Genomic DNA, 20,211 nt, shown 5'->3' on the forward strand with positions numbered 1-20,211 from the left:
GAGCTCGCCCCTGTTGGACATCTGACTGAACCGCAAAGACAAGAACCCGTTTTTGAAAGTACGTGGGTACTTGAAGGCACCATGCAAGGGAACGAGCATCAACCCCAAATTGCTGCGGCTGGTTTAGCAGTCCGCTGCGACTAGCTGTCCTTTCGGACGAAGACGTTTTCACTTAAAACTCTGTAGATAGAGGCTGTGGCAAGCTTTCTCTTTTACGGATTATTAGAGAGGTGGGCCTGAATCGTGTTTGCGTCTCCGAGGCTTGTACGGTGTGGTTAGCTAAAATAGCAGCGTTAGCGTTAGCGACAGTAGCTAACAAACGCTGTAAAAGTGCAGCTGTTGTGTTTGTATTTGCATGCCGGTGTGACTGTGTTAACGCTACCCTTGAGTTTAATTATAACCCCTTATTGGCAATCGTTAACCGACGCTGCAAGTGGACGGGTTAATAATAGTCGACACACAAACATTCCAGCAAATCTGTGCAAAAGCACAGATATTTTTTTTGTAGAGGTAAATAAACAACATGTTAGCTTTCAGAACCAGCACTGACCACTTTCAGTTTCACGTGCATCTTTAAGGTTAGTTTGAGGATATTGATACATACTTTGAGCGTTAAGGGTTGTTTAGTGTTGTTTTCCTTCCTGCCTCCTGAGACAGACCTTGGGTGTGTGCAGCACACCGGACTGCTTAACCCACTTCATACATGCTGTTTATCTTGTATTTTACAGAGGTGGTCAGACAAATATATTTTGTAGTTTGGATCTAATTACCACTGCTGTATGCTTAAACAGATAAGTGGCTTAGTATTCTTTGTATTAAATTTAAGACATATGAAACATATAGTATGTAGAGCCTTGAAAAATACTTGGAAAGAGAATCTTATTGAGGTGTTTAGGCACCGAGACAAAAATGTGCTAAACTGTTCATGATCTCTCAAATATGAAATACAATGTGTGGTTTTTAAACAGATTAATTAAAACGTCACTTCACTCAACAACACCGGGAGAAGAAGCTGTTAACCTGTTGCTAATAATCAAACATTCGTGTTTGTGGGCTTAAAAGAAAGAGAAATCATTACGCTACAGACATGTCAACAGGAACTTGATATAACCAGTGTGAATGCACGACGCTTTAAATGTGGTCGCAGATGGACTACAGCAGCAGAAGTAGCATCTCCTATACATCACAGGAGATGCCACTCCTGTGATGTATAAAAAGTTCCAAAAATGTGACCTGGTCTGATAATATCAGCACCAGCATTTGTGCTAGGAGGAATTGCTGCAGTTCTTAATACAATTGGAGTTAAAAATGGTACTAGCAAGGTGTACCTGATAAAGTGTCTCGTGAATGTAGATTTGAGGTAATTTAGCGATAGTATCTGTTTTGCATAGTTTGCCCACCAGGGAGCACTGATAAGTAGATTTTTCAACTAACTTCCAACTAACTAATCAGTAGTTAGCCACATAAACAAGTCACAGCCAGTTAGTCAGGAAGGTCCAATTAAATACAATAAATTGTCTTTTGCCACAGGCTTACACAAAAGTCTAATTGCTGATGCTTATGTTGTTGTTGTTTTTTACAAACTCAAACACCAAATTACTTGGATTTCACAGGGATAACTTGACAGCTGCTCATCTGAAATAGCTCTCCATTAAGATTTTGTATTAGCTGTATCAATGCTTATTGTTCCCTTTCCACATCAGTTTTGTTTGAATTTCCCTGGATGTGTCTAATGAGTCCTTTTGGTCTCAGACATTAGCTACAGTACGAGTTTGCATCGTGGAAGCTGTAACAGTAAATCTACAATATGTGATATTGTGTATTTGTTCCTTAACTCTTTATGGGTTGTACATCAACAGGCTGCAGCAATGGGCCCAGACACCACACCTGTCCCTAAAACAGAATCTGCAGAGGAAAGTATGTATTGAGGGTATTTTGCATGTTTTTTTCCCCCTTTGATCAAAATTTGTGCAATAAATAAGTTCACTTTTTTTGAAGTCCCATTGAGCATGGATTAAATATGCAGGGCTCTAGATTAACTTTTTGCCACAGTTGTACTGGTGCACCTAACTTCTTTTCTTAGATGCACCAGCACAAAGTTTAGGTGCACTCAAATTTTACAACCGCATCGCTTAACACAGCAGCTTTACATGTTCACTTTTTTTTTTGTTAAATTGCTGTCCATACAGACAATACTGATTTGTAAATGATTAACTAACAATCTTGCCAACACAAAGTTCTTTATTTGGAGCACATTTCTACAAGAAAGATAAGTTACCATAAGGACCATAAGGCGCACCAGATCATAAGGCGCATTAAGCAAAACAAAACAGTCATATAAGTCAAACTTTACTCCAGTCATTCTTCTTGTTTCCTCCGCTTCCACACCATTGATTCATTAATGCTGAATTCTGTCGCAGCTGCTCTATTCTTATGTTCTACTGCATGACTGATAGAGTTTGAAATCCGCTTCATAAGCATGTCTCTTAACAGGTGCCATTTTGGGGTCCTTATATACACACAATACGGTAATATTATGTGTGTACGTATTACTCTGCGAGGCTCATCAGTACGGTAGCTCCAACAATCCATCAAGCGGTGCAGCTTCATAGCTTACCAAAGTCGTACTAAAACATTTTGACAGATTCGCAGTCAATAAGCACAACCAGAATTCATACATAAGGTGCACTTTTGAGAAAATGAAACGTATTTTTTGGACCTTATAGTCCAAAAGATACGGTACTGCTTGTACTTAAAGTGCTTCACTGAGCTGAAATTGAAACTTAAAATATCTCAAGCTATATAAAATAAAACAAAGTCAAAATTAAAAATGCCTCAAAGGCTTCAAATTTAACATCTCAATATCTGAACATCTTACCATGGGCATGGGCATCTGAGAGGTTCGCCCATGATTATCTCTGATTGGTTTGACCACAATATGGGCATTCTGTGTGTCTGTTATTGACCATACTTTTTACTTTTACTTTTTACTCGAACAGCTGGTCACACTGGTACGACCTAGGATTGTTTTTAGTTGCTCCATTGAGAAATTAGGTTGCATTTGCGACCTAATTTCACACTCTAGAGCCCTGATGTGTGTAACACGATAAAAGTTCATCATTGTGTTTTGCTAACTGAGATTTGCTAAGTCACTTCAGTCAGTAACACACTCAAATTGTGTTTTTAATGTGATTCCTCTTCAGGTCCAGAAATAGTGGTGGTGAAAATCATCTCAGAATCAGATTCCAGTGATGCTTCAGTGATCACCGAGCCAGAGAACTCCAAACAGCCACAGAGCAACACATCAGACAAGTGTTACCCTTGCACTGTCTGTGGCAAGATATTTGACAGACCGTCAAAGCTGGAGAGGCATAAACCTGTACACACAAGGAAGCCCAAAACTCTTCATAACTGTGAGCATTGTAATAAGAGCTTTACACAACAAGAGAAGCTGATCCGACACCGGAATTGCCACAGTAGGACTAACAAGCACCCCTGTCCCGACTGTGGAAAAGTGTTCAATAGACCCTCAAAATTAGAGAGGCACAAACGCACACACACAAAACAACCCAGGGTACCTCATCAGTGTTCATACTGCATGAAGACGTTCAGCAAACTTAACAAACTCATTCGTCACAAGCGTATGCACACTGGAGAGAAGCCTTTCACCTGTTCGGTCTGCGGTAAGGGATTCTCCGAGTCAGGTCACTGCAAAGCACACGAAAAGACACACGAGGAGCAGCCAGAAAAACCTCACAGTTGTGCGGATTGCGGGATGTGTTTCTTCAAGGCCTCGGAGCTCCGTAGGCACTTCCGCTCCCACACAGGAGAGAAGCCTTTCAAATGTACCTTATGTGAGAGCTGCTTCTCTCGCTCTGAGGGACTGAAAAGGCACATGAGGAGCCACACAGGGGAAAGACCATACAAATGCATTATCTGTGGCAAGCAGTTTTATTCTCGCCAGGATTTGAATATTCATGGATTGACCCACACAGGGGAGAAGCCACATCTTTGCCCTGTGTGTGGTAAAGGCTTTTCACAGCTGGGCAACATGAAAGAGCATGAACAAAATGTTCATATTAAGTCAGAAAAATATATTTGTAATGAATGTGGAGCAACGTTCACGCGATACAAGTCACTGACAAAGCATCGGCGGACACATACTGGAGAGAGACCCTATCTGTGCCTCACTTGCGGCCGCAGGTTTTCATGGAGCCATTCTCTCAGCAGACACCGGAGGTCACACGCACACAGACAGATGGCTGGGGACACATCCAAAGAAATGCTAAGTTTTGAAGGACCTTCAGAGAATCCCGACAGTGTAACGTAAAAGTTGAGTGTTTATTAAAAGCACATTTCCTCTTCATTTAGTTTTGAGAGAGTTTGTTCTATTGACAAGTTATTAAAAGTTCTTGTGATGATTCACCTTTCTGCTTTCATTGCTGACTGTCCACTAAAATTCTTTTTAAAAATCTCAGTTAGGACAGGGCACCAGGTCAGTGCTAGAAGATGTGTTTGCTGAAGTCTGTATTAATTGGAGTACAGCAGCAGTTAAAATTTTGGATGTGCCTAGAATATCTACTTTTTGATCACACAGCTCAGTGTAGGTCTGCTCTGTTCACAGTTCACTGTTATGACATGTGGTGTGGTTAGCGTTTAAGAATATTTCATAGTTCTTTACCAAAGGACAAGGAAATACAGTTGCCCTACCAAATGGCTGGAAAGTTTCTCTGGACCTACAGTTATATCAGTACAAAATTTTGTATGGTGCAGTGCAAACCAGGATGTAGCTAAGTATTGCTTCTTTCTGCAGTTTATAAAACAAAGTGTACTTTCTTTTAAAAATGTTTGTTACCTAATTTGCCATCATAAGTGTCAAATTTGCAGATTTTGCATTTACAGCCAATTACAGTATTTTTTTCAGTAGTTAATTCTTTACAACATGGTTATGCTCTTCTAAATTAGAGTAAAAAAGAAAAATGAACTGCACTATTTTCCTCTGGGCAGGACCTGCAGTGATGTCACAGTGGCCAGAGGTACTCCACTCTTGAGTGCAGTAGCATATTTAAGCTTGTACAAGTTGTGAAAAAAAAAATTAAATGAACAAAGAACATTGTACTTTTTAAGTTTTTATATCAGTATAATTTTATATTAGATGTACAACATATATATAATGTAGTTGTGTAATCCAATGATTTTTATCTTATTCATGCACGATAGCTTGCATTCAATAAAGATACATTGTGATGTACTGTGATGAACTCTGTAGTAATTTCAGACAATGGGCATTCAATGTTTTTGTACTGATAATCAGTAAATGTGCTGAAATGTATTTTTATTTGTTCTGTTATGTCCCAGATTCTTCTGTGACATGTTTACTTGTGAAATGAGAGAATTTTAAGTTTTTTGTATAATGCCAGTATAGGTCACAGATTAATTTGTCATCTTTATCCATAGTGCAAATACAGTGAACCCTACAAATGCAATACCGATTTTCCAGTGTAATTTGCCAATTATGTTTAATTGTTTTTGTGTACGGCTGTTTCAATTGTAAAATTTCCGATACCACGTGAATGCAGCAGAGAAACGTCATTCAGCCGGTGGCGCTTTATTGATGTTGCTGGGCGACCGTTTGTTTGGTGTGAACTACTTCACCTGCCTGAGAAAAAATAATTAGCGCTATTTAAACAAAATTTGAATTTACAGGTTAAAATACAGTTTATTTTTCGGGTGAATAAAATACAGTTAGTTTGATAATGGATGTTGAAACAGAAAGTATACCTCGGCTCGAACTGGAGGCTGTTATTGGCTTTAACGGTAAGTTTCCCCCCTGCAAACTTAAATTAGCTTAATGATACGACAGCTGAAAAGTCTGGAGTAACACGCTAAGTACTGTACACAGTGGTAGTTTTTTAATATTAAAAACATTGCGCGGTCTTTAACAGTAGGAAAAGCTGTAAAACTTTAAGTCCAAAATTGATGTTCTCCTTGTTCCAGAGCTGTCTAGCGGGCTGAGTTCTCGTCCCCTTGTGTGATTTAGACTGTACCTTTGTTGTTAAGATTACATTTTGAACTTACATGTGTAGCTATGAAGATAGAGTGCACATTCCCGTTATTATTATCCATTATTATTAAAACAACCATCCACCTTCATAATCACAAACAGATTGTCTGTTCAATGTACTTTGCTTTATTTCACCAGGACATGTTTCTTCTGGCCTAAGAGTCCATCCAGACAACGAGCACATGATCTACCCTCTTGGATGCACAATCATTCTCAAGAGAATTAAAGATGGCAAACAGGAGTTCTTACATGGCCATACAAACAATGTAACCTGTATTTCAGTGTCAAAAAGTGGACTGTATATTGCCTCTGGACAGGTCAACTTTATGGGCTTTAAGGTAATCTTAGTCAGGAATGTTTGAATGTTTTTGTAACTACCTGGCAAATCTGCCATCAGATATTGGGTTAAATAATTTTGATGAATAAATTACAATATTCTACTTAATATGTTGTCCTAGGCTACAATAATAATCTGGGACTATGCGACCCGAACAATCTATACAGAGCTGGTGCTCCACAAGGCAAAGGTAGAGGCACTGGCCTTTTCTCCTAATGACAAGTACCTGGTGTCCCTTGGGGGTCAAGATGATGGCAGGTAAACATTATGGCTGAATGATGCAGCTGGGTGCAAGTTCAGATAATAAGATTGCAAAATGGAAATACACATTGCCTTGCACAGTAATTGTCTAATTGCCAACATAGCACACTATATTTCATTGAGCAATGATCATGCCACATTTGTTTTACTGTTTAACAAGCCAGGCACAAGGTTCTTGTAGAACACAGGAAGTTGTACAGTCAGAATACATCCAGGCTAGTAAGGTACTGGAAAGGAAAGCAAAAGTCCTTTGCTATTATGACTCCCTAATAAACCAGAATAACCTAAGCTGGGCCAGTCTTTAGATTTAAAGATGCTTGTTATAAGATTGCACATGGTTCAGCTCTTCCCCTTATTTGTGTTTTATGAAGCAGGAAGCAACAAATGACAAACACCCTGCATTTGTTGCCAGAGGGGACGTATTGAACTTGTGAAGTAGACTCCATTTGGATAGTTAGCTTTCAGTGACTGAAGCTCATACATTGTAGATCCGTTAAGACTTAGCAGACACAGTGGCACATATTATTTTTTATTAAATATGATATAAGAATCATGATTTAAAGACAGTCCAGTATGAGGTCAAGCTGTGAAGTCTGTTTTATTATATATACTGGTTTGTTGTTCCTGGGTTAATAGATTTCATGTGTCTTGAGGTGAGAGTTAGCCAAATGTCTACACTAGTACATTTACTGAAATGTGTGTTGACATGCAATGTCCATGAATACACATGGTATGGCCTTTAATTATCTTTATCTGCACAAAAAGGGGTACATCAATTTCTAGATGGCCTATCAAATGTACTGTACTAATGATCTTTTGTGTTTGTTTACAGTATAGTTGTGTGGAATATTGAGACTAAGCAAGCTATATGTGGGAGCCCAGCTTCAGCGCAGAGTGCTGGTCACTCCCTGATTTTGCAATACTCAAACACAAATGACAACATCTTTGTGTCAGCAGGGAGGTGAGTGAATGGTGTCTACTATTTTTTCTTTTCTGTGTTTTTTTAAGCCAAGCTGAATGTCACATTAGATTTTTAATTTGTAATTGTTAGGTTATCTGTGAATTAGATTTTATTGAACCTGCTTATAAAATGACAAGGCATCTACCTATTGCTTTTTTTCTGCATACCTAGCTTCACAATGTGGGTTTTCACGCTCCTTGTTATTGCATAAAAGTGATTTAATATCACTGGTCTTCTTTGGGCAGTGGAACATTGCGAGTTTGGGAACTGGACCTCCCCAACAGAAAGATCAGGCCCACAGAGTGTCAGACAGGCAAGCTCAAGAGGACTGTGAAATGCTTAGAGGTATGAAGCCATATGCAAACCATCTGCAGGCAGAAACTTAACAAATCAATAAAACACTAATAGTATGGCTGCAGAAGGTGCATAAGAATACTAATAGTGAAACTCAACTTTTTTAATCTTCCAAACTTATAGCACACCAGATATAGTGAAATAATGTGGTTGCACTATCAATATTGCTGTACAGATTTCAGAGGATGATCAGTTCATTTTCTGCGGCACCATGAGTGGAGACATAATGAAAGTTAACCTGAAGACAAAGCTTCTGAATCACTGCGGTCCAGCTAAATCAAAATACAGCATGGTAAGTCATCACTGTAGAGGTCATTCATTGCATTCCTTATTGGGTGCTTTGAATTCAGTCATTCAGCCACTCCGTACTCATGCCCTGTGCTTAATAGGAATCCCTGTGGAAGGAAAAGCCATGGTTCATGTCACATAGTTAAAAATTTCTTAAGTTTTGAGAAGCTGTCAACAATCTAGGAATTTTAAAAAGTGATATATTCAAATATGCATAATTGTTTTAGAAAAATGTAATGAAAATCATAGTTTCATCCTTTTCTTTGCAGGGTGTCAATGTCATAAAGATACTGAAGTCTGGGGACCTACTTGTAGGCTGTGGATCTGGCACTGTCACTTTGTCTTCTGGGACTAACTTCAAAACTCTTAAGTGAGTTCTATGACTGAATTATTTCACTATAAAATATCCCTAGTGTGCATAATTGTTACCTTTGAATTTTCTATATTTTCAGCATTCAAGTGCTTTAGTTTGTTTTTGCATTTTTGTACTTTTTTCCTTTACCTCACATCAGGAAAGTCGATCTGGAAAAGGCAGTAACCTCCATTGCTACATTAGGAGATGGAAATGAGTTTTTTGTTGGCACAGAGGCTGCTCAGATGTATCGCTTCAGTTATGAGAATTTCAAAGTGGAACTCATATCCACCAGCCATAATGATGCTGTCAAGGACGTAGCCATCTTGTTGTAAGTGTCAGAAAAGAGAATTTAAATAGTGTTCTGCAATAAAACATAAATGCCCTGATAAAGAGAATTGATCAGAAAACAGTCAGTCTGTTCCTTTTTCTCCTTCACCATGCCCCTCAGAAACACACATTTTCTCTTGTACCCAGAAATGCAAGAAAATAAACATTATGTTATGTGTCAAATGCAGCAAAGCAAAACCACAATGCTTAAACTGTGCTGAAATTGTTTCTGATTCATTACTTTATTTACCTGGTTTACTCACTAGAGGGTGACATATACATGCCACATGTCTACATATTCTGAGGAAATGTTATTGGTTTTATGTATGTGTCTAAGACCTGAGTAAAATATTCCTTTTAATTAATTATTTACATAATTATATTAACAACCCATACCACACAACTATAATTCTCTATTTTTCCTCACATTTTTCCACTAGTGGAACATCTGAACTATTTGCAACCTGCTCAGATGAAGATATCAGAGTGTGGTACACAGGCAAGCCTAAAGAGCTTTTGCGCATCACTATACCCAATGTGACCTGCAATTCAGTGGACTTCATGTTTAATGGACAAAGCATCATCAGTGGTAGGACTCAGAGAGCGATTTCTGTAACAATTAATTTTCTGTTTTGAAATATGTTTTGAATAGGTGATAACGAGCCATCTCAATTACAGTAGCGCAGAAATCTGAAATATAAAAGTAAAGTTTCTTTTCACTTACTGAAAAGTTCTGTTTCTTGTGCAGAATCAGATTAATCTCTAGCTGTCATTGTCTTCTAGCATGGAATGATGGTAAGATTCGTCTGTTTGGACCAGAAAGTGGAAAACTCATGCTCACCATTCACAATGCACACACAATGGGTGCAACGGCCATTGCTGGCACAAGGGATTGCAAAAGGATTGTCAGTGGAGGGGGAGAAGGACAGGTCAGTGGAAATAATATCAATGAACCTATAATTTGTTCACTATTAGATATATATTATTATTTAATTTATATTTTAATATTAAAGTCTTGAGCCGCTTCTCATTTCTTGGCTTTATGCTTCTAAGGAGCCAGATGTTCTTATAAGTTTTAAAATAGTTCAGCAATATTTCCAGAGACTTTCTGAAGATCTTTAAAAAAAGATTTCTTCTTTTTTCTTAATTTTCAGTCTAGTCTGTTGAGAACTGTTCAGTCTATATTCAGAAGAATGTTTTTAGTTTTTACATTGACTCATAAAGCATAAAACGGCACTTAAATCACAGAATAAACCAGTGTTGTGTTTACATACAACACAGAACTTAGCAAAAATCCAGTTTTATATTCTACCTTTAGCACTTTATTACTAGCAACTTGTCACAAAAACACTCAAAATGATCCTTTTTCTTTGGTTGAATCAACACAAATTCCAAAGATAACACAGTTTGTCAGGCATAAAACTGTATTTTTGCACCAACAAGGTGATTCTAAAAGAGCTATTAGCTATAAACATATCTGTTCATTGTGTCCTTAAAAATTTGAGGAAACTGAACAAGTAGACAGAAGTTGTAGGCATGAAAACTATCTATAGTAGATGTAGTCATGTCCTTAAGAAATAGGAAAAATCTATCAAAGAACTGAGACAGGATCCGAGAGATACAGTTTACATCTACACCCCTTAGCTGATTCATCTGCTTTTTCCATAAGCCTCATCAGAACTAGTCTCAATGGTAAAAAAAAAAAAGGTAAATGGCCTGTATTTGTATAGCGCTTTACTAGTCCCTAAGGACCCCAAAGTGCTTTACACATCCAGTCATCCACCCATTCACACACTGGTGATAGCCACAGCCGCCCTGGGGCGCACTGACAGAGGCGAGGCTGCCGGACACTGGCACCACCAGTAGGCAACGGGTGAAGTGTCTTGCCCAAGTACACAACGATCGAGACTGTCCAAGGGGCTCGAACCGGCAACCTTCCGATTACAAGGCGAACGCCCAACTCTTGAGCCACGATCGCCCACAATGGAAGGGTAATGGTCAAGAATCCATTCTCAAGGATGGCAAAAGCTAAAAAACAAACAAACAATGAGGTATGCCAAATTACACAGGTCTTATCGAGTTTAAAATCAAAATTACATAATTTTTTTGTTTCAAATCCTCATTAATATCAACAGTAATATGTACTTGTAAAACTGAGGTAATTATAAATGCAAAAAAGTATGATCAGATTTTGATAGACCATGCATTACTGACTGAAAAGTGTCAGCAAGGGCTTCATTTATCAACATGGCAATGATTCCAAAGATACTACAGTGATACTACCTGGATAGTCAAACACATTATGAAACATTGTCAGTCATGGATAGGCATCTTCAGAGCCAGGACCTCAACAACAATGTGAGTTCACATGAACGGAATGGAGCAAAAGGCAGCCGACATCCAAAGAAGAGCTTGGAATGTCATTCAAGAAGCCTGGAGAACTATTCCTGAAGATTACAAAGAACTTACAAGAAAGCTTGCCTACAAGAGTTCAGGCGGTGTTGAAGAATAAGGTCCCAAATACAGACTTGTAGAATTGTACAAACTCTGTTTTGTCCATTTATGTTTGCATGTTTCAATAAATCACATCACAGATTTTCCGTTTTCCTAGCAAAATTAAAAAAAAAAATCTTGGGCAGCTTGAGACTTTGGCACAATTTCTCACAGTATATCATCAACAAGAATTATGAAATGGACATGAAATGGCTATCCTGACTGATAATTGAGCTTTAGTTGTAGTCCATATCCTGCCATAACTATTTTCAGACTTTCCCAAAACATTTTTTTGTTATTGATTTGGGAATGCCTACTGAACATGACAAAACTGATTTAAAGATAAGAATGTTTGCATCTCATGTCTAGTCATATAATTAGAATTGCTAATTTTTCTCCAAGACAAGCAGCTGTGAGTTATTCCAGTGCTTAGTGCAAATATTGGAGGATTTTATGCATGCTTTATATTCGTTATACAGACACACCATACTAGACTGTGCTGTGCACCCTTCAAATACACATTCAGCATTTAAATTTGGGGTTTATCTCTACAGCATGCAATATCATTGAAGACTGACATGATTTCAAAAGAACAGAAGACATACTGTTGAAGATGTCTTTAATGAAAATTGAAAATTGTTGCATCCATAGCATATTTGTATGTTTATAAATAAAGTTAAATATAGTTTCCCTAATGAATGATTTTGGGTTTAACTATCATAGGTGTGTGTTTGGGAGCTGAAGCCACGTAGCTATCGGTTGCTGGAGGCCATGAAAAAGCACAAAGCTGCTGTCACTTGTCTCAAAATCAAGAGTGACGACACAGAGTGTGTCTCTGCAAGCTCTGACGGTACCTGCATCATCTGGGACATAGTGTGAGTAGCCTATCTGCAAACCATAACCCACACATTGTGTCCATGTAACATCTTTAAAGTGTTTAATATTGTAATATTAGTGTATGAAATATTATTTATCTATGAAATGTTGTGTTTAGTAGTACAACAAAATGCCAAAAAATTACTGCAGAGCCACTTCACTAAGTCAAAATTGTAATAATTATTTTTCAGTTTCATCAAAGAAAAATGATGAGAGCAAGTGAAGTGAAAATAAAGTAGTTAGGCACATTACTGAATGAGCTAATCACATTGTTCTGTGAAAAGTAATGTACATATCTGGTAATAATACGTATAGCCAACAGAGACAAAGTGAGAGGAAAGAAGAGCACTGTCTTCATGTCTGACTTGTCATAAGAGAGAAATGGTGAAGTGGATGTGTGGCTCATACAATGAGATAAAAAAGAAATCCAGTTCTTTATAAGCGAGCTTAAAATCCTTTAATCTGTGAGCTTCTTCTGGGAGTACAATAAGCTGTTGAAAACTGACTATGGTCATTTTTTTCATTGTCTGTCCTCTTCATGAACGAGTCTGTGGATTAAAGGCTTCTAGGCAGTACCCATACAATTATCATGGATTCTCTTTGTAGTATGACTACTAACAGGTTATTTAAATGGATTAGTAGAAAAGTCTCAATTAATTTAGACTGACACCCTGTCTGCACAAGAGAAAATATGTGCACTTCAGAACATTTGTATATACAGATTGTTTTGAGATTTATGCTTTTTTTGTTTAAAATTTGAACAGACACGACAGTCTGGTCATGGTGTGAAGACACATGCACCTCATATGAGTTATTTTTTGCCCAGTCTATTGCAACACCTGTCAAACTCATCTTCCTTCCCGTCATTTCTTGTCTTTTGTCTCTTGTATAATCTTTTATAGGCGATTCGTAGTTCGTCAAATGATGATTGCCAACACACTGTTCCGGACTGTGTGCTACCATCCAGAGGAATTTCAGATCATCACCAGTGGCACTGACAGAAAGGTGTGTTTTGGGATTAAGAATCTTTTTTTTTCTTGTTGCTAAGTGCATTTCTGTATTTTTATTGGCATTCTAGCAGGCAGTAATTTAAACACAAATTTTTCACTTGATTTATCTTTAAGACAGTTTTTTATGGTGGCCTCAGAGGTATGTATAGTCAGAATTTGTTAATGATCATTTTGCTAAAACTTCTTTAGTCAGAATTTGCTTAATTCTGACAAAAATGTTTTAGTGTAGCTGCCCCTGTAGTAAGAACCAAGAAAGTGTGGTTTATGAGTTTGTTTTCACACAAAAAGATGGATACAAAAATGTTCATGCCAAAAATGCTGACCATAATTAATTTGATTGCATGTAGAATTTACAGTATAGAGAAGTACAATACAAAAATACATTTAATGGAATCTGTTCAATTGAAAATGACAATTTAAAGAAGTCTCATGAAATGAAATTTACTTCATTGTTATACATTCAGTTTATACCAAGCATATGTCATTTAATGATTATTTATTTAAATAAGTAAACCTTTGATTTAAAAAATTCCCCTCGAGCTTGTGGGTCCTGTGCAGTCTCTTAGCTGTTCCTAGGACTGCGCTCTTCTGGACAGAGATCTCGGATGTTGTTCCTGGGAGCTGCTGGAGACACTTGCTTTGGCTGCATCTAGCGCTTCGATTACCACGGGGCCACTGTTACCTTCACCCTCCACATCTTCTTCAGCTCTTCTCTGCGCCCTTTGTACTTCTCCAGTTTCTTGTGATCCTTTTTGCTGATGTTGCTGTCATTCGGTATTGCTACGTCTATCACTACGACTGACTTCCTCTGCTTGTCCACCACTACTATATGGGGTTGGTTAACCACCAACATTTTGTCCTACTGTATCTGGAAGTCCCATGGGATCTTAGCTCGGTCATTCTCGACCATCGTACGGGGTGTCTCCCACTATGCCCTTGAGACTTCCGGTCCATACTCACCACAGATGTTTCTGTATATTATGCCGGCCACTTGGATATGGCGTACCATGTATGATGTATGTATGATCCACACCGTTCTTGGTGTAGATCAGCCGGTTAGTCTCTGTAACTGTCACGGTAGGTATCGTCCATGGTGCTACATTAGCATCATCAGTAGATCTCACTTCACTTAGTCTTGGTATCTGGCTATGGGGGCTCCAGGTTTCAAGCTTTGGCATGATCGTGTTGACGACGAAGTTTTCTGGGAGAAAATGTGAGTGATGTTTGACAGGTAGAACATGTGATGTGTTAGCATGGACAGCTTTGATCTTTACAGTTTAGAAGAGATGGTGCCAGTTCATTTTCTTTGCTTCAAGAGCTGGTGGAAGCTCCTCTGGAGTTTAGTCTTGTTTGCTCCTGTTTTAGCATTTCAGAGTGTGGGTTCCAATTGGTGCTGGTGATGATAAAAGTCATTGTCTGTCTGTTGGCATTGTGTCTTCCCCAGTTGGGCTCAGAGAAAACTTATGGCTGCTCTGACTCACTACACCATGCACTGGTACAAATAAGTATTGCTCTACAGTTTGGCTTCTTTTCTGAAAATGAATAAAATAATTCCGAGCCAATTCCAAATATCCAGTGCCCAGAGATCACACTGTGAATATCACACTGTAACACCATTGTTTTTTCATAATCTGTTGATAACATAGCTGTAAACTGTTGCAATTCACAGTGAGTCTATAATAACTACTTTTTGTTGTTTACTGTAGTCCATGTACTCCATATATTTTCCCTCAGACTTAATACTCAGCTGTCTAGCTTAAAGGAGAAAAAGGTAATCATTATAATGATAAAAAAACAAAAACAGGATGCAAATAGACTGTCACTAAACAGTCACAGTGTAGAGTCCTCATTATGTTGTTATGGTTATTGAAATCTCCACTTAATGAGAATGACAGAAAAATCTGCAGCTTTACTAAGATCAGCAAAGAGTAGCACAATGAAAGCTTGTACAATCATACTCGTGTGCATTTCTGCAGATTAGCTTGAACGCTTCTAATTTGTTTCTTAGCTCAGTATACAGTAATTAAGCCATTGTGCCGGCTGCTAATCACTGGTGCAAAAACACACCCTTTGACTCCACAATTTTATTTTATTTTTTTATAATCTTGATTAACCAAGCACTTCTTATTTACATAAGCTTGGACCTTTACTGCTGCAGAATGAAACACTTTTTTCCTTGATTGTGCAATTTATCCACACCCCTTGAACCCGGCTACACACTGGACCCATATTGCTGCCGTCCCCGCATGCTGAGAGGTGAGGACAAGTTGTGCTGATTAACACAGCGCGGTGGGTGTGCTGAGCGAGCGGAGAGAAAGTGGGAAGGAGGCATTCAAAGAGAGCGAGAAAGAGGAGAGATAGAGGGGAGCGCTGTGGTGTTCGTGCCTTCCTGCGGATGTGCCTATGCCACCCAAGTGCCAGCCAGATCCACCATCTGCTCATCCCAGGACACAGGCACTCTGTCTGGTTCAACAAACAGCAATGCTCTCTCTCTCTCCTCTCTCTCTGTACTCCAAGCCTTCTTCACCTCCCAGCATGACTCTATGAGTAAATTCACAGGATGCAAACCAGCATGTGAGAAAAAATGTGAAGAGAAAGAGAGTGGCCAGGAGGGGTGGGGGGATGACTGTGTAGGGTCAGGGAGCAGTTGTATTAATGAGATGCTTTGTGATCAGGATGTTGCTGGCAATGATAATGATGTGTTTGTTTTTTGGTGTAGTAAGTATATGATGCTTACTTCGTCTTTTCAAGGTAAGGATACGGGATTATAGCTGAAACCAGTTGGACTACATTATTTCTGCTAAAAAGGAGACATTAATTAGCCTTGATAGTAATTAATTACTAGCTCATAATAACCTTAGGTAACTGTGCATATTTTCTATAAGCTAAAGCTTCTAACCTTCTGTGTAGCCCAGGCAACTATACACTGCTTATAGCCTGAGATTTGTCCTTATAAGTGGAGCAGTCCTAAGAGTATGTTTTTCAGACCTGCTCTCACTTACTGCACGTAATTAATTTCCTGGCTGCCCATGTCATGGCTGTGAGCCAGTTTCCCAGACCGAGGCTGAGGGATCGCAGATGGGCCAAGACAACTCACACAGGTGGAAGCCTCTAATAAGCTGCTGAAATGAGATGAGAAAGGTGGAAGGGGTCGTGACTGTGGCGGTGAGGAAGGGATGGACAATGATCTAAGAGAGAAGAAGAGAGGGGAACATTGTTACAGTAACTTTTATCGTGGCTATGCGAATAGTAAACTATTTAATTTCACCATTAACTTCTTTTTATTAATCATAGCGCAATGATTAATTTAAGGCGCTGATTTGTTTGAAAAGACATCTCACTAAATATGTTATCGATTAATGCAGGCCTTAGCTGAGAAGTGAGTATTGTTTTGTTCAGATTTAAGCCTTACATTCTGATTTGGTTACATTAGGAAGATTTGGTTTCTATTTATTTCTCCATATTAGTTTTCATTCCATGTAAGCACAATATTCAATATGTGTGAAAGATTACATATCCTTTATTATTTGCCTTCCTATTAGGCATAATGGGCAAAAAATGAAATTCTGTTCTCATAAGCATCGGGCTCTGTGTGAACAGCCTTGTTTAACATGACCTTTACAAATAGCTAATTGTGGTAACTCCATCTCCTTCTCTCAACTCCTTATTGACTTTGAAATGCAGTGTGTTTAGCATCAGTGTTTTGAGTGCTTTACTGCTTTCTAAACAGCTTCTTGACTTTTAAAATCACATAGGGTGAACTGTTAAATCTTCTACTAGGAACTCATTCATGACTGAAGCCTAATTTTAATGATCAAGTCCATCTGGGCTTTCATTTACTCCACCCAAGAAGTAATCAGGTCGGTCATATAAATAACAAGAAAGGATTGTTCTCGCTCTGTGGTTTTGTGATGCTTCTGCCACCTGGGCTATAAATAACTTCAACTAACAATCGCCTTTTGTGAGACTTGATACTCTGACGGCTGTTAAGCCCTAGAGATGTTCAAAACTCATTTAGATATATGATAGAATCAAACCAGCTCATTTTCATATAGAGTTAAAACGAGAAAGCAGTGAAGGTGAGAGTCTGAGGTCACCTATTGCGTACTACTACCAAAATAGGAAGTGGTAAAGTGTATACTGTATATAATGTTGAATAAAAATAGCACACAAGCACAGAGATGTTTTCACTTGATCTCATTAGTAGCAGTCTGCATAGCAAGCCTATCAATCCTTAGTAACAAACAAAAAAACTTCAGAGTATAAATGTGTAACCTTCATCTCCACTTAGACTTTCTGTGCATTGTGTACATTTTGTCCCTCAGGTTGCCTACTGGGACGTGTTTGAGGGTAAATCTGCCCTCAGACAACTTGAGGCTTCGCAGTCTGGTGCCATCAATGGCATGCATATCTCACAGGATGGCAAATACTTTGTGACAGGTATGGCACATTACTCATTTGCACTTCTTCTTCTTCCATGCTACTCATATATAGATAGCAATTTTATATTTGTCCCTGCTGCCTTGCCCGTTATGCTCCCGTTTAGATCAAAACCTAATTGAATATTTTATGCAAATATAGTTTTCATGTGTTTTATATAAGGAACAGTATTGCACAATAATTAGTGATATTTCCCTAGAGCTTCTGGTTTCTTATGTTGTTCACCTTTTCATACCAGGTGGAGATGATAAGCTGGTGAAAGTGTGGGACTACATGTTAGGTGGAGTAACCCACGTAGGGGTAGGTCATGGTGGCAGTATTACCAGCATGAAAATCTGCTCCAACAGCCGCAACTTAGTCAGTACAAGTGCAGATGGAGCCATTCTTTGCTGGAAGTTCCCTCATGTTCCTTCCTCTTAACTGGAGATTTGGACACGGGAAGAAAGACAAACTTTTAGCCATCCAGACATTTTTTTTTGAGTTTTCCAAAAATGTACAAAATGTTACTATTATATTGTTTTAGCAATATGGACTTACATTCTTACCAAAATAAATACATGTAACCTCATGAAGCAACAATTGCTGTATAAGATGTTTTTGCTCACTGATGCATAGTAAATGTAGTGGGGTTTTTTTTTTTTTTTTGCATGGTTTTGTTGATTTTTAAATGGGTAATATTTGTCAATCAATTAAAAAAGAAAAAAGAAAAAAAAGAACGTGAATTAAAGCATTAATAAATCCTTTCTCTTTTTTTGCTCTTTTGAAATTCTATTAAAAATCAAAATCTTCATTTTGAAAAGTATTCAGAGCCTTTGCAGTGACAGTCATCCTGTTTGATTTTTGAGCCTCGAGATGTGTAGAATGTAATAGCCACACATCAGTTGTTAATCATTTAAAGCTACATGTCCTGGTGTAAACACACATAGAAAGTTCACAATGTCATTGCGAATAGGGCAAGAGGATGAATCAGTTTCTAAATATGGCTTCAATGTCTGTGAAATACAAAAAGTAAAATACACAAAACATCTGAGTGCTAGAGTTTACCAAACTGAGTTATTGAACAAAAAGTGCCTTGGTCAAGAATGTGACCAAGAATGACCTTCTGGTAGGTGACTGGCCTTCATGGTAGAGGTATTATCCAGAAGCCAGTCGGCTGGTTATTACCATCACTAGAGTGAAGCATGGGGATGGCAGCATCATGGTACTGGGGTGTCCCTCAGGGAGACTGGTCTGGTCTTAAAGAAAACCAGCTTTGACCTGAGAATGGGTGACAGAACTTTTCAGCACCATAGTGAACTGAAGCATTGAGAAAAGAAAATGCTAAAGTGGATCAACTGCAGCTAAACCATAAACCACTGTTTAAATCTAAGATGTAAAGATGACACATCAAAGGTGTTCACCACCCAATCTGATGGAGCTTGCCAGAAAAAAGTTGATTGACTTGAAGGTGTAACGGTGTGCCATGAAATGGGGAAAACAGTACTTTCATAGTGAAAATAGTTATTGTTGCTTATATAGCAAAATTTCTGGTGCTATTTTTTATTTCTTGTAGATTAATTTAAAAATTACATTTACAATATAAAATGCAAGGTTGAAGTAGTCTGAATACATTCTGTATATAAAAGTGAAAAGATTAGGGACTGCTGTCCCCTAATGTAATAAGATTTATTCTCTGAGAGGTTATGGTAAAAGAGTGGTGCAATGTACAATTCTAATTCACTACTACTTCCTGCAAAAAAAACAAAAACATTGTTATATAAACCATCCATCCATCTGTCCAATTTCTACCTCTTATCGAATTCAGGAGGATTGGGGCTTATCCCAACTGTCATGAGACAAGAGGTGGTGTAAACCAGGACAGGTTACCAGTCTGTGGCAGGTCAGCAAAAATAATAAAAAAATAAAATAAAATCCCTGCTCATTAAGCTTGGGCATAATTCCTTGCACTGTCGTTTAGCACAATGATAATGAACAGAGGATTGCTGTAAAACACGGGTCATCTTCATAACACAGACACAGAATGACACGGTTTGCCTCGGAATTTGTAACATGTAACGTGTTCATTTTTCTAACAATGCTCAAGAGCATCGGGAAAATTACGGGAATATTGGTTGAAGACCTGACTTTTTCTTTTAATAAATCAGAACATCTGGTCCACCAAATTCAATCTTTAGTACTGGTGAGCTGTGAAATTAAGCTTCAGATGAGAATCTGAATATTGCAAACAAGATGCTGGATTCCCATTGAAAAGCAGAACTGCATGTAATGTATCTGGCAAAAACAATTTTAACATACATTTTACTAACTTTGTCGAGCTTTCATGATGTATGAGCAGCAGCATTAATGTGCATGCAGAAAGTTGCCAGACTTGGCTACACCTGTCTGCAAGTGACGATGTCTTAGGTATTTGATTAGCAGGATGAAGAAAATGTTGACCATGTATGC

General features: G+C 38.3%; 2 protein-coding genes across 4 annotated transcripts; both read left to right on the plus strand.

The window, feature by feature from the left end:
• The first annotated feature begins 37 nt into the window (after nt 1-37).
• Nucleotides 38-5,251, plus strand: LOC309708121 (uncharacterized protein). Of its 3 annotated transcripts, XR_014277173.1 has the most exons (4): nt 42-230; nt 1,860-1,917; nt 3,204-4,495; nt 4,608-5,251. XR_014277173.1 is itself a non-coding variant. In XM_082535898.1 (3 exons), exons 2-3 carry the CDS (start codon nt 1,869-1,871, stop codon nt 4,328-4,330), a joined length of 1,176 nt encoding a protein of 391 aa, XP_082392024.1. In that variant the 5' UTR covers nt 38-578; nt 1,860-1,868; the 3' UTR covers nt 4,331-5,251. The 3 variants fall into 3 exon arrangements, 2 of the variants coding, with proteins under 2 accessions (XP_082392024.1, XP_082392023.1); XM_082535898.1 differs by having other exon boundaries at nt 38-578; nt 3,204-5,251; XM_082535897.1 differs by having other exon boundaries at nt 3,204-5,251.
• Nucleotides 5,252-5,593: 342 nt separating this feature from the next.
• Nucleotides 5,594-18,472, plus strand: cfap52 (cilia and flagella associated protein 52). Its single transcript, XM_082535891.1, has 14 exons — nt 5,594-5,817; nt 6,203-6,402; nt 6,523-6,659; nt 7,495-7,623; nt 7,869-7,968; nt 8,153-8,269; nt 8,535-8,635; nt 8,778-8,948; nt 9,388-9,536; nt 9,731-9,876; nt 12,164-12,315; nt 13,219-13,321; nt 17,652-17,766; nt 18,005-18,472. Exons 1-14 carry the CDS (start codon nt 5,757-5,759, stop codon nt 18,184-18,186), a joined length of 1,863 nt encoding a protein of 620 aa, XP_082392017.1. The 5' UTR covers nt 5,594-5,756; the 3' UTR covers nt 18,187-18,472.
• Nucleotides 18,473-20,211: the final 1,739 nt, after the last annotated feature.

This window comes from Aulonocara stuartgranti (genome assembly GCF_965226115.1).
Source record: "Aulonocara stuartgranti genome assembly, chromosome: 6".
Classification (NCBI taxonomy): Eukaryota; Metazoa; Chordata; class Actinopteri; order Cichliformes; family Cichlidae; genus Aulonocara; species Aulonocara stuartgranti.